The sequence below is a fragment of the Lutra lutra genome, chromosome 3 (assembly GCF_902655055.1).
Source record: "Lutra lutra chromosome 3, mLutLut1.2, whole genome shotgun sequence".
Taxonomy (NCBI): domain Eukaryota; kingdom Metazoa; phylum Chordata; class Mammalia; order Carnivora; family Mustelidae; genus Lutra; species Lutra lutra.
Genome location: NC_062280.1, coordinates 38,799,625 through 38,812,254, shown reverse-complemented (window position 1 = coordinate 38,812,254; position 12,630 = coordinate 38,799,625). Strand labels below are relative to the sequence as shown.

The following is a 12,630-nucleotide window of genomic DNA, read 5'->3' as shown; positions in this document are numbered from 1 at the left end:
TATTAGAACCGTATATGGCCGCATGATCACTGAAGTGGGTCTCAGGGTTTACCTCTGTCTGTACCTAGAAGTTGAGAATGCAACCCACAACCTCTTGGCCAGCATTTTATATTATTTTATTTCATTTCATTTTTTAAAACAGGTTTCATTTTTTTTAGAGCAGTTTTAGGTTCACAGCAAAATTGAGCAAAAAGTACAGAGTTTTGTTATGTCCCCTGCCCCCAATGCACACAGTCTCCCCCACCAGCCTTTTAATTTTGTCAACGGAAATTACAAACTGTTCCAAGTTTCTAAGAAAGATGCAAGTGAAAATCAGAGCTGCCAATTAGCATTAGGTGGTTCTGACATCCAGTCACTGGGTATATTTATAGGTACCTTGCTTTTATTCTTCCTATTAATTTGTGAACAAATGAACCCATTCCTGAGGCTTCTGCAAATTGTCCGGAATTCCTCTCCATCCGCTGGTACAAAAATACTTTCCTGGGCACTTAAGGCCATTAGCACGGACAGCAGGGTCCCAACATCCGTTCATTCTTCCATTCATCTACCTTCTCATCCGTTCATTCATTCTGATATTATGATGTGAGGATGCTGGCTTATTTTATTATTGGAGGAGCCCATGCTGGAGGGAGATGATGGGCTGGAAGCTTCCGTGAATGACCCTAACTGTGCTTACCCACAAGGCTGCTTTTTTACCAACATTATTTCTCTGTGTAATTAAAAAAAAGAAAGAAATAGCATAGGGACGAATATAATGAATGGCAGATGACTTCCACATGCTGCAAATGCCGGATATGGCCATTTAATGTTGTGCTGTTTGCTTTTTCTTCCAATCCAAACCGCGCAGGCTTTGGAAGCGGGATGGCCTACCTGCCGGCGGTGGTCATGGTGGGGAGGTACTTCCAGAAGAGACGCGCCCTCGCCCAGGGCCTCAGCACCACCGGGACGGGGTTCGGCACCTTCCTCATGACGGTTTTGCTCAAGTACCTGTGCGCGGAGTACGGATGGCGGAATGCCATGTTCATCCAAGGCGCCGTGTCCTTAAACTTGTGTGTCTGCGGGGCGCTCATGAGGCCCCTCTCTCCGGGGAAAGACCCGAATGACCCAGGAGGGAAAGATCCGCGGGTCGTGCTGGCTCACTCCCCTGGATCTAGGTCCAGTGGGCCGCTGGGCGGAGCGGGAGAGAAGGGTGGCGGGCCCGGGAACGAGGAGACCAGCGCTGACGCCCCGGCCCGGGCGAGCCAGGAGAAGGCGGGGCACAGACAGACCACCTGCGCCTTCGGGGTTCTGAAGACCGCCAGCCAGCTGACCGTGAGAGTCCGGAAGGGCTTCCGGGACTGGTACTCCGGCTACTTTGGGGCGGCCTCGCTCTTTACCAATCGAATGTTCGTCGCCTTTATTTTCTGGGCTCTGTTTGCCTACAGCAGCTTCGTCATCCCTTTCATCCACCTCCCGGAAATCGTCAATTTGTATAATTTATCAGAGCAAAATGATGTTTTCCCCCTAACTTCAATTATAGCAATAGTGCATATCTTTGCAAAAGTGATCCTGGGCATTGTGGCCGACTTACCTTGCATCAGCGTTTGGAATGTCTTCCTGATGGCCAACTTCACCCTTGTGCTCAGTATTTTTATTCTGCCCCTGATGCACACGTACGCTGGCCTGGCCGTCATCTGCGCGCTGATAGGCTTTTCCAGCGGTTATTTTTCCCTCATGCCTGTAGTGACTGAAGACTTGGTGGGGATTGAGCACCTGGCGAACGCCTACGGCATCATCATCTGTGCCAATGGCATCTCCGCGCTGCTGGGACCACCTTTCGCAGGTAAACCACTCGAGGTTTTAAGAGCTTAGAGTACACGTGGAGAGCGAGGTTGCGTTCTCATTCATATTTTGAAGTCCAAGATAAATAAGAAAGAAGTTCCTATTTGTGTATATGCTCCTTTTTGTTCCCATTCCAGTCCCCCAACTTCTCATTTGTAAATGTTAGCAAGGTAATGGTCATTCTTTCAAGCAGAATGTACAGGAACGTTTGGTCTCTATCTTCAAGGGAAGTTGGCCAGGCTGGTAAAGTGGGCAGTGGAATGGTGCAGAACCCCTGCCCCAGTCGGGAAGAGGCAGCTTCTACCCAACTCTAGCTGATTTCTGTCACCAAGAAACATGGAAAATTATTACCAAATCCTCTATTGTTAGCCCCCCCCCCCCAAGAAAAACTAGGAACTCTGGGCTCTTCGGTGACCATTTCCAGATTTTTTAAATTTAATTTAATTTATATAGTTGACATACATTACGTTAGTTTCAGGTGTAAACATAGGGGTTCAACAATCATGTGCATAATGAATTGCTCACCGTGAGAACCATGACAGTTCCAGATCTTTAAAACACTGTGTGTGGGTCCCACACAACACATCTATGAGCTGGATCTAGCCCCATAGGAGTTTCTTGCCTCTGCTATCATCATTGTCACAAACTTAGCAGCTTAAAACAATACATATTTATAATCTTATAGTTCTAGGGGTTAGGAGGCTAAGTTAGATCACAATGAGCTAAAATCGAGGTGTCCACAGAACTACGTTCTTTCTGGAGGCGCTATGAAGGATTTCTTTCCTTCTTTCTTTCTTTTTTTTTTTTTTTTTTTTCCTTTTCAGCTTCTAGAGACTGCCTGCATCTGGGGTTCCTAGTCTCTTCCAGCCTCTTCTAAGTCGGTGATGCAGCAGTGGTCACAGACCTCTCTCTGATTTTTGATTCTCTGCCTCCTTCTTTCATTGATAAAGGCGCCCGGGTTACACTGGGTCTGCAGGACAACCATGATAACCCCCATCACATCATATCTGCAGAGTCTCTTTGGCCACCTAATGTAACCTTCACAGGTTTCGGGGATTAGAACATGAGCAGCTTGGGAGTGTTGGGGCATTCTGCCCACCAAAGGCCCAGAGCCTGCCAGGTGACCACAGCCGGAACAAGCTCTCTCAGAAGTGTTCACCACAGTTCGGTGGATAACTTGATTCTTGCAATGGGCGTACCAGCAATCCCAAGCACCCAGGGGTCCTGCAGCAGCTAGGACATCTCTGAACCTGGGGTTTGTGGAAAGAACACAGGATCAGCAGGTAGGCTTAATCCCCAAGAGGCCAGGTACTGGGCAAAGGTGACAAGGTCCCCCCTCTGTCAAAGATTGGAGGCAGGAGTTCACATAGTGTGGCTGGGGCTGGAGCCATGCAAAAGTGCTGTCCCAAGGTGTCCCTCCGGGCTGCCCAGCCAGGACCGGTGGCCGTTTTGATTCTCCGCCTCCTTCTTTCATTGATAAAGTTTATGGAGGCTGCTGGAGGTTTTGTGCAGTATTGTAAGCTGACTCGGCAGAGCCTGACATGTTCAAATGCCCACACTCCCTGCCCATCGGGCCCCTCCTGGCCCTTCATTCTCATATCCTTTGCAGGAATATCTCTTCCAGGGAACCCCATGTGCAGGACAAAGCCTTCCCCGCCCCTTCCTTTCTGGTCTCTCGAGGAATCATAGAGTCATCTCCCATCCTAAGACCCCACTGGCAGAAGGCTTGTTTCAACACATTTACTTTGAAGTGCCCCGCAGAATTTGATGTTCAAGACATCATGGTTTTTTTGTCTATACAGCTGACAATTTGACAGCTGGTTGACTAAAGGCTTAAGAACCAAGGTGCATTTTAGGAAACCCAGTGGCCGCCTATGGGGGCCCCTCCTGGGCTAAGCTGCTCCTGTTCTCTCCCTGTGCACAGAGACGCAGGCTCAGAATTTCTAGGTGAGAGTGAATAACTACAGATGTGCAGCAAACTATATTGGCAGCTGTAAGGTCAGAACTTGTTCAGTGATTGCATGTAGAATTTTCTCTCAGGGATACACTTGGCTATAGGACAACACCCCACCAATGGTAGCTTAAACAGAGATTTAATTGTGTCACATAATCTGAGATCTATATTCAGAGATACTGGATGGTATTGGGACAGTGTCTCCAAGAGCTTCCTGGCCTTTTCCTCATGCTAGTTGCCTCATGGCCACACAATGGCTGCTAAAGCTCCAGCCCCTACATCTTCATTTACACCAAAGAGGAAAATGGGAAGAAAGGCTCAGTTGCAGCCGACTTCCATTTTTATCTGATTGGCTAGAACTGCATCATACAGCTATTCAAAGCTCCAAGGGTAACTGTATTTAGCTTCCTAGCCTCTGTACTAAAGGGAGGAAAAGAGAAAAGAATGGAGATTGGGGGTTGGTCAGGCAACCAATGGTACCTTCCAGAGATGTTAAACTGAAATATCCATTAAGGGGATGCAGACATTACCAGTGGCTCATCTACTCTCTTCTTAAGCTATATTGTCTGTGGGAATGGAATCTGTCACCGATGGTTCTTTTCATGATCCAGGCGTACTTTCTGCTTCTAACAGTCCGTCTGGGGTTATTTTTACACTGATCTACCAGATTTCAGTAGCAACATCACAACACAGCTGTGAAGTGCGGCTTAAGCAATTCAAGATCCGTGTTCATTAAAGTACCAAAGTTGGCCAGCGTGGCTTCCTTATCTCATTCCCATGTCACGTCCTTCTCACTGAATAGCATTTCAGTGCACTTTTTGGAGTGGAAAAGAAGGGAATTAGAATAAGACGTAGGGGGGCGCCTGGGTGGCTCAGTGGGTTAAAGCCTCTGCCTTCAACTCAGGTCATGATCCCAGGGTCCTGGGTTCGAGCCCCGCATCGGCCTCCCTGCTCAGCAGGGAGCCTGCTTCCCCCTCTCTTCTACTTGTGATCTCTCTCTGTCAAATAAATAAAATCTTAAAAAAAAAAAAAAAAGAATAAGAAGCAGGGAGTTATCACCAAACCCCCCGTCATCAGGCGTTACCTCTGCCTGCTTAGGGTTCCTCCCTAGAAGTGGATCTGGAGCTGAATGTCATCCACTGTGGAAGGTAGAAACCATTGTATTAATGGTGAGGAACTGTCTATGAATGGGTGTCAGAGGCTGCCATGAGGACTTGAAGATCAGTGTTGTGTTATGTGTCTTTAAGCCAGCAACCTCAGAGGACTCTTCTTTGTGTCTTTCTCCTCCTTGCACTGAAGTCATGAGCTGGAAGAATGCTCAAGAGCATCATTGCCTGACTGCGTTGCATTTAATTCATTGACTTTCCAGACCAAGGAGCCAACGTTGCCATGAGATGAGGCCCGGCCTTTTACGCCTTATAGTTCAGAAGTGACTTACAGTACGAGTGACCAAATTACCACATTACATTCTTGCTAGAAATTCAAAATGGGCTAGGAATTATTACTTGCAGTGTTTGCTACAGGGAAAATTATTGTTCACATTACCTTTTTCTTTTCTAATGGGTTCAGAAATGAATGTGTTTTCCATTTTTCAAAGTGGCTTCTACTGGCATTAAGAAATCTGGCACCATTTACCAGCATGTTAGACAATCACAGAGTTCCATTTAGGCGAAGAATATACAATCAGATAGTGAAACAGACATTGCAGCTGTGTCATTTAGCAACATGAACTTCTTGATCTAATTCATTTATAATATTGTTGGGCATTCAGCTCCTCTCCTGTAAAGATGTAATAATAGTGCCTACTTTTCTAGATGTTTCCAGTGTAAAATATAGCAAAACGTGGCCACCGGATTTGACTAAGAATCTGCACATACCTCCTCTCTTTGCCTAAAATGTAACAGCCTAGCAACAATTTGCAGTGTTTTCCATCAAAGGCTGGGAAGACCTATTTAATAAATAAGAAAAACAGCCATCACTCCTCATTTGACAGACTCAAAGGAAAAGTAAATGCAATGTAATAGGGAACCAGATTTTTCTTGGAAGCTGTTGATTTGAATTGATGGTTGGATCGGGCTTGCCAAGGATGCCAGGCTCTGAACCAAGGAGCCAAGATCAGATCTGTAGGGAGAAGTGGTGAAGGATGAATGAGGTGGGCAGCTTGTCAGAAACATTATTTCTTATATCCATGCGTGCTGAGGATCAAAGCATGGAGTGAAGTCCTGTCTATCCTGACCCGCTTTGCCTCTGACCCAGGAATGGAATCAATTCAAACTGGCAGAAATGTTAAAATGGGCACCAAAGAAAAAGGGCAGGATCCAGAGTCTTTTAAAAATAAATCTGAAGGGGGCGCCTGGGTGGCTCAGTGGGTTAAAGCCTCTGCCTTCGGCTCAGGTCATGATCCCAGGGTCCTGGTATTGAGCCCCGCATCGGGCTCTCTGCTCAGCAGGGAGCCTGCTTCCCTTCCTCTCTCTCTGCCTGCTTCTCTGCCTACTTGTGATCTCTGTCTGTCAAATAAATAAATAAAATCTTTAAAAATAAATAAATCTGAAAGGTAGACTAGAGAAATCTATGGGGTTAATTTAACATAAAATTTAGGATTACTCCCCCCACACACATCCTTTACTATGAAATTGTTTGGTCAAGTTGGGGGCATTTTTTGAAAAAAGGACATATGAGTTACTGAGACACCCTTTTTCAAACATTTATACGTTTAGAGGAAAGAAAATATTTTAAAATATAATGAACTCAGTTAACAACTGTAACAAAGTATAATATACTTAGGGTGTTCCAAAGTCTGCAGAGACAAGAGGGGAGATGGAATGGAGGGAAGGGCATGCTAGGTTGTGCTAAGAGTGATGGTGTTTTTACATAAGGGGGAACTGTGTATGTACAGACAAGGAACCAAGAGAAAACGTGTTTGAAACTCTAAAACCTTGTGACTTGTGCTCATGGTTAAGCTGGGGGCTTCAGGGGAAAGAGGTAAGAGCCACTTCACAGACCCCCCAGAGCTTATATTCAACCACTTCAAACAAAAAAAGTCAATAAACACTCTGAACTAAGTACAAATTAATTTTCCAATCAGGTAAGACTTTGTCCTATTTCTGGGATCCGTGTTCAGCAGCAAGGATAGTTCTGCTCATTCCAGCTGTCAGTGTTCGTGATTTATAGGATCGTTTATTCTGTCACTCGATCATAAGAAAAGCACAGATTCCGGGCACCTGGGTGGCTCAGCCGGTTAAGTGTCTGCCTTCGGCTCAGGTCATGATCCCAGGGTTCTGGGATCAAGCTAAACAGGGAGCCTGCTTCTCCCTCTCCCTCTGTCCTCCATCCCTACTCCTGTGGTCTCTCGCTCTCGCTTGGCTCTCTCTCTGAAATAAATAAAATCTTAAAAAAAAAAAAAAAAACAGTTTTAACTGTTGCAGTGACAAGATCGGCTTTCATAGGGGATGAGTGGAGTATGAGAACCTCATTTGTATTTACTGATTGTTTTTAATGGTAGCTTCTAGATAATCCCGCCCCACGCTCTGCTTGTAGACACAGACCTTGCTGCATTATCTGCTCGCGGACCGCCTCGGCTTGGTAATTCACAGCGGAGCACGATGGTCACGTGGTGCCTCTGACCCAAGCTAGGTGTGTTCCTGTTCAGATGTCAGTGTCGCAGCGCCTTTCCCATTCAGTTCTGAAGCCAGGGTCTTTGCTTTTTGGATTAGATGGTTCATCTCCCTTGTTCTTCTTGTCTCAAATCGGAGAGTGGGAAAAACTGATAGAGCCTTTTACTAAAGTTACATCTCAGGAGTCCGGTGTTTTCTTCGTTTGTGTGTATCAAACAACACACTCAGAAAAGTTGGTTAACTTTTAAAGGAGATCTGGAGTCTACAGATTTGAGTGGTTACAATATATAAATGTTTCAGGCTGTCCAGTGTTTTTCTTTATGACTACTTTGACTCACCCTGGCGCATTTATTATGCACAAGACACAATAAACAAAGATGACACACAATTGCTAGGAAATCAGAGCAAAAAGCAATGGCTTTCCTGTAGCGATTTGCTGCTGGGGGAAGGTTGAGTTGCATTTATGTGTTAGTTTGCCAGTTGGATATTTTTTAAAAGACGTTATTTGAAAAGTGGTCATGGAATGTGACGTTTGGTCCTTAAATCCTTCCTATTTTCCTTGTATCTTTGCTAATGAATATACTTGTTGATATGAACAAAAGTGAATGTTCAAAATTTACATTTTTATTGTAAATGAAATTCCTGTGCATAGCTTAATCCTCTCAGTTCACATGGTTTGGCTGCATGGGGACCCTGAGCTGTGACTGATTCTTTGATTTATCGCTGAAACCTAATCACATTTCATAGTTTCTGAGGCTTTTCTTTCACATTTTTTTTAAGATTTTATTTATTTATTTGTTAGAGAGAGAGAGAGAGAGAACATGAGCACAGGCAGACAGAGTGGTAGGCAGAGGCAGAGGGAGAAGCAGGCTCCCCGCTGAGCAAGGAGCCCGATGTGGGACTCGATCCCAGGACGCTGGGATCATGACCTGAGCTGAAGGCAGCCGCTTAACCAACTGAGCCACCCAGGCGTCCCTCTTTCACATTTTAACATCTCTGAAACTGGAATGCATTTTACAAAGTCCCGGGAAAACATGGAGTCATATTTTCATTGAGAAGGACATCTCTTTCTTTTTGCCACAGAAGACAATTATGCATCATGCAATTCATGATAGCTTAGAATCCATGAAATATAATCGTTTTTTCCAGAGTGCCTAGTAAGATTATTATATGAAAGTTTTAGATTATAGTATTAAAAACTGATCATTCAGTCAGCACTGAAGGCTCTATCCTTGACAGTGTAAAGTTCTTTGTATATAGAAATATTAAAGTTTCATAGCTGTAAATGTGGATTTTGTAAAACATGGAAAATTTTATTCTTTCTAGAACTGATGTTTACTCTCAAGTATTCCACATGGAATGTAAGTTCAAATGTCTTCCACTCAGCTTCTTTTGATATACCCTAGAAACTTCTTCAGATGAGTTTTGAAGGTTTGAGAAAAGATCTGTGGTTACATTTGTGAAAAAAGAAAATCATTAGGTTCACTTTTCCCTGCTGGCTTTGTGCCAGCCTGAGAGACTCTGAAGTCTGCCAACCAGATCCTCCCAAGGGTCGGCCAGCTCCTGTTTCCCTGCCTTAAGCACTTTGTAAGGTACCCTAGCATCTTGGGAGATAAATGCCTGCCATTCTCAGGCACTGCGAGACTCTGGCTTATATAGCCTGGGCTTAAAAAATGGCAAACTGACATATTTGAGGGATGACATGACATAGAAATAAATTCCTATAGAAATATTTACAGTTGCAATAATTGTGTTCTTAACTCTTAACAACTACGTTACACTGAATATATTCCTTTTTGTTTTGCAGGCTGGATCTATGACATCACAGAAAAATATGATTTTTCCTTCTATATTTGTGGCCTACTTTACATGGTAGGGATACTCTTTTTACTTGTTCAACCGTGTATTCAAATGATAGAACAATCCAGAAAAAAATACATGGATGGTGCACATGTGTAGCGTCATGTTCTGTTTCCTATAAGATTTCTTTGGGGGACCCATGCCTACCTCACATGGTTGCTGTGAGGAGCCCATGACATCGTTGGGAAACGCTTTGTCTGGTAGCCGGCACTGTCATTTGTAAATGACATGGACTTCATTTGAAAGCAGCACTGCCTTTCCGTTTGGGGAGAAACAATGTCAGAAGGGATGAAAGACGACATACATTTTAAAGATGACAACATCCTTCAGGACGGCCTGTTAAATAATTGGTAGAAAAGCCCTTACAAAATCTATTCTGTCTCGTCATCCACTGGGACTAAGGTTTTTAGAAACAGCTTCTGAAACAAAGACAAGGAATAAAGTCTTGTCAACTCATCTACTCTTTGTACAGTGAAAATAAATTCTCTAAATGCTTCTGGAAAGCTTACAGGTAAATGGGTTTCAAGCACAAGAATTTGATTAGCCTTCAGACTTATTACAGGGAGCTGTTGATCTACTAGGGAAAAGCAAAGGCAGGCTCTAATTTCACAGGTGATACATTTAGTACAATGAAATAAACATAGTTTATATTTTTATGAAAGAATTCTGCAGCTAGTGAGTATAGTTTTTCAACCCTCCTCTAAGAAAAGCATCTGTCCTCAATCTTAGTTTAGTACTAATTAGTTATAAACTGAATCTTAATTCAAAACCTAGATAAATAATAATAATTTCCTTAGCAAAAAGTCATATTTTTTCACACAAACATTGAATCAAGGGCTAGGATTCAAGCACTTTCATTTGTATCATTAACCTCTTCGTTTATGAGCATAATCGGGGGTTATACAATTTTTTCTGAGTTTCTCCTGCATAGTAAAACAGAGACGAAACTGCTGGTTGTATATTGGCAGTTAAATCATCTGTGATGTGTGTTACTGATCCAAAATGTGAGACTATCAAGTCGTGAGGGTCAGAAATGGAATGCCCTTGGTCTAGACCTCTGTGCACCTAACATTGGAGTAGGTGGTAACTGACAGCACTTCTTCAGGGCCTCTTGTCATATAGACCATACGTTTGCCTGAGCTTAACACAGTTTTGGAAATTGGTCTCTTGACTCATTTCATACACAACATAACTGTAATCTGTGACATCAGATGATGTTCTTCCTTTATCTGAGATCTCTATTTTTCTAAGCCAAACAGTTTTCAGCCTGCAGAATGTTCTTCCCCAGAATCATTTGGAAATTTCTGGCTGCCTTACTTGTTTACACACATTTTAGAACTATTTCAATTTCTACTCACAATTTGCGCATCACATACACACAGATCCTTTCATATCATTGCCAACGTCTTGGGTCAAATTTATCTGAAGTGAGCACAGACCATTCTCAATTATCCTTGGTAATTAGAGACAAGAATATTCCTAACAATTGGAATCACAGAGTGTTACCCCAAGCTTTGTTTTAGCCAGCAGTTTCAGACTTAACCTCCACCGAACGCTTTAGAGCTGTTAACAAGGAATTACAGGGACAAGCTTCCTTTTTCTTCCATCTCCATTATTTCCTGCTCTCATGTCTAGTGGGAAGGGTTTGTATAATCAAAGGGACCACGAAAATCCCAATAATAATAAAAGGCAGCTAATGGAAAGGAGAAACAAAAGCATGATTAGTGTACACACTCATTATTACCTCTAATAACTCGAGAACCGCCTGTAAATTGTTATAGGTAATGAATTGCATGTCATCCTCTGTTTGGTTCAACACAATGACCTATTTGTTATCATTACAGCTTTGGCTGCTGTTTAAGAATCCAGCTGTCTATTTTGATAAAGGTACTCTTAAATCCTGCGACAATGCTGTCTTTCTATATATATTTATTGTAAACTCAGATAATGAGACCGAGAAAACATGTGTGTTTTAAAACTGACTACATGACTTCCATGACTTTCATTTTCAGACAACACCAAACGAAGTATTTTCAATGGTGCTCTAGTCAATGCATTCTGATGTTCACGCTGCTGGCTGTGCATCTTAAACAGGAATTTTTTTTTCTAGTTCCCTGGCTTTCATTATACTGAAGTTAGATCTGCAATTTATACAGGTGTTCATTGACTCCTCATTGATGGAATAGTGATTTCTACCAAATCAGAAGATCCTATTTTACAAAAACAGTAAAACCTGCTTGCAGTATTCATGTTGACAACAGAATAAAAAAGAATGCTCTGAGGAACTACAGCAAATATATGCATACTTCCTGTTTAAACTATGTTATTCTTTACAGTTCTTTGACGATATTATTAAGGGTTAATTGTATATTTATCCCGTGTGCTTTATCGTGTTCCCCTCGCATATCTAAGTCATTTTTATTTACATACGATGAAATAAATTTTGTCCTCTTTAAAGATGGTCAGTGTGTTTTTGTGTAAAATCTCTATTTTCTTGGCTTTTAGTGGGGAAAGTCCTAAGACATAACTGATGTTTATCTGTGTGGTTCTTTCCGCTGGAACAGTTTTTCTCTAAATGTGGTCATAGAACCACCTGGAGGGGATCCCATAGGGTGGTTGTTAGAAGTGCTGAGTTCAGCAATTAAATTTGAAATGTACACACTTTTTTTTTAATCCAGCAATTGCATTTCTAAAATTTTTCCCTACATAGGAACAGAGACAAATGAACAAAGATTCTTAGATTTGTTGTTTGTTATTTAAAAAAAAAAAACTGGAAACAATTTAAATGTCCATCAATGGGGAACTATAAAATAAAATATGGTACTTATGCAACTATTTTTTTTTTTTTTTTTAAGACTCATCGAGGGCGCCTGGGTGGCTTAGTCAGTTAAGCATCTGCCATCGGCTCAGGTCATGATCTCAGGGTCCTGGGCTCGGGTCCCATGTCTGGCTCCCTGCTCAGCAGGGAGTCTGCTTCTCCCTCTGCCCTGTCCCCCAGCTTGTGTGCTCTCTGTCTCTCTCAACCATAAATAAATAAAATCTTTTAAAAAGGAATAGTGGCATTATTTTACATTTTTGTGAATTTCTTTAATATCTGACTTCATAGAAGAGAGCTGGAGTCTCATCTTCACTTCTGCATTCAATGTGCTGTGATATGTGGTTTTGATTGACATGCAAGAAAAAAAGTTCAGCCTTATACCAATATGTAGTTGGAAAGGGGAGGAGTATTTTAATAGTCTTTTCAGAGAGTTGTAGGGTTTTTTTTTGTATTTTATACCATGCCAAAACTCAACACACTTGTATTTCTTAAAGGTCTGTTGCAATGTGGAATCTGACATAGTATCAATGAACTCTTTAAACAGTCTTCACTTAGAGGCCATT

The 12,630-nt window shown here is 42.5% G+C and overlaps 1 protein-coding gene across 3 annotated transcripts in view; it reads left to right on the top strand.

The window, feature by feature from the left end:
* The window catches only part of SLC16A14 (solute carrier family 16 member 14), a 37,453-nt gene extending 25,759 nt beyond the window's left edge, over positions 1 to 11,694 (top strand). For 2 of the 3 annotated variants that reach the window (XM_047722619.1, XM_047722620.1), the window contains exons 4-5: positions 848 to 1,822; positions 9,197 to 11,694. In XM_047722619.1, coding sequence (XP_047578575.1) covers positions 848 to 1,822; positions 9,197 to 9,348 — 1,127 coding nt within the window. In that variant the 3' untranslated portion in view covers positions 9,349 to 11,694. The remainder of the gene's footprint in view (positions 1 to 847; positions 1,823 to 9,196) is intronic. The other variant, XM_047722621.1, reaches the window with a different exon arrangement.
* Positions 11,695 to 12,630: the final 936 nt, after the last annotated feature.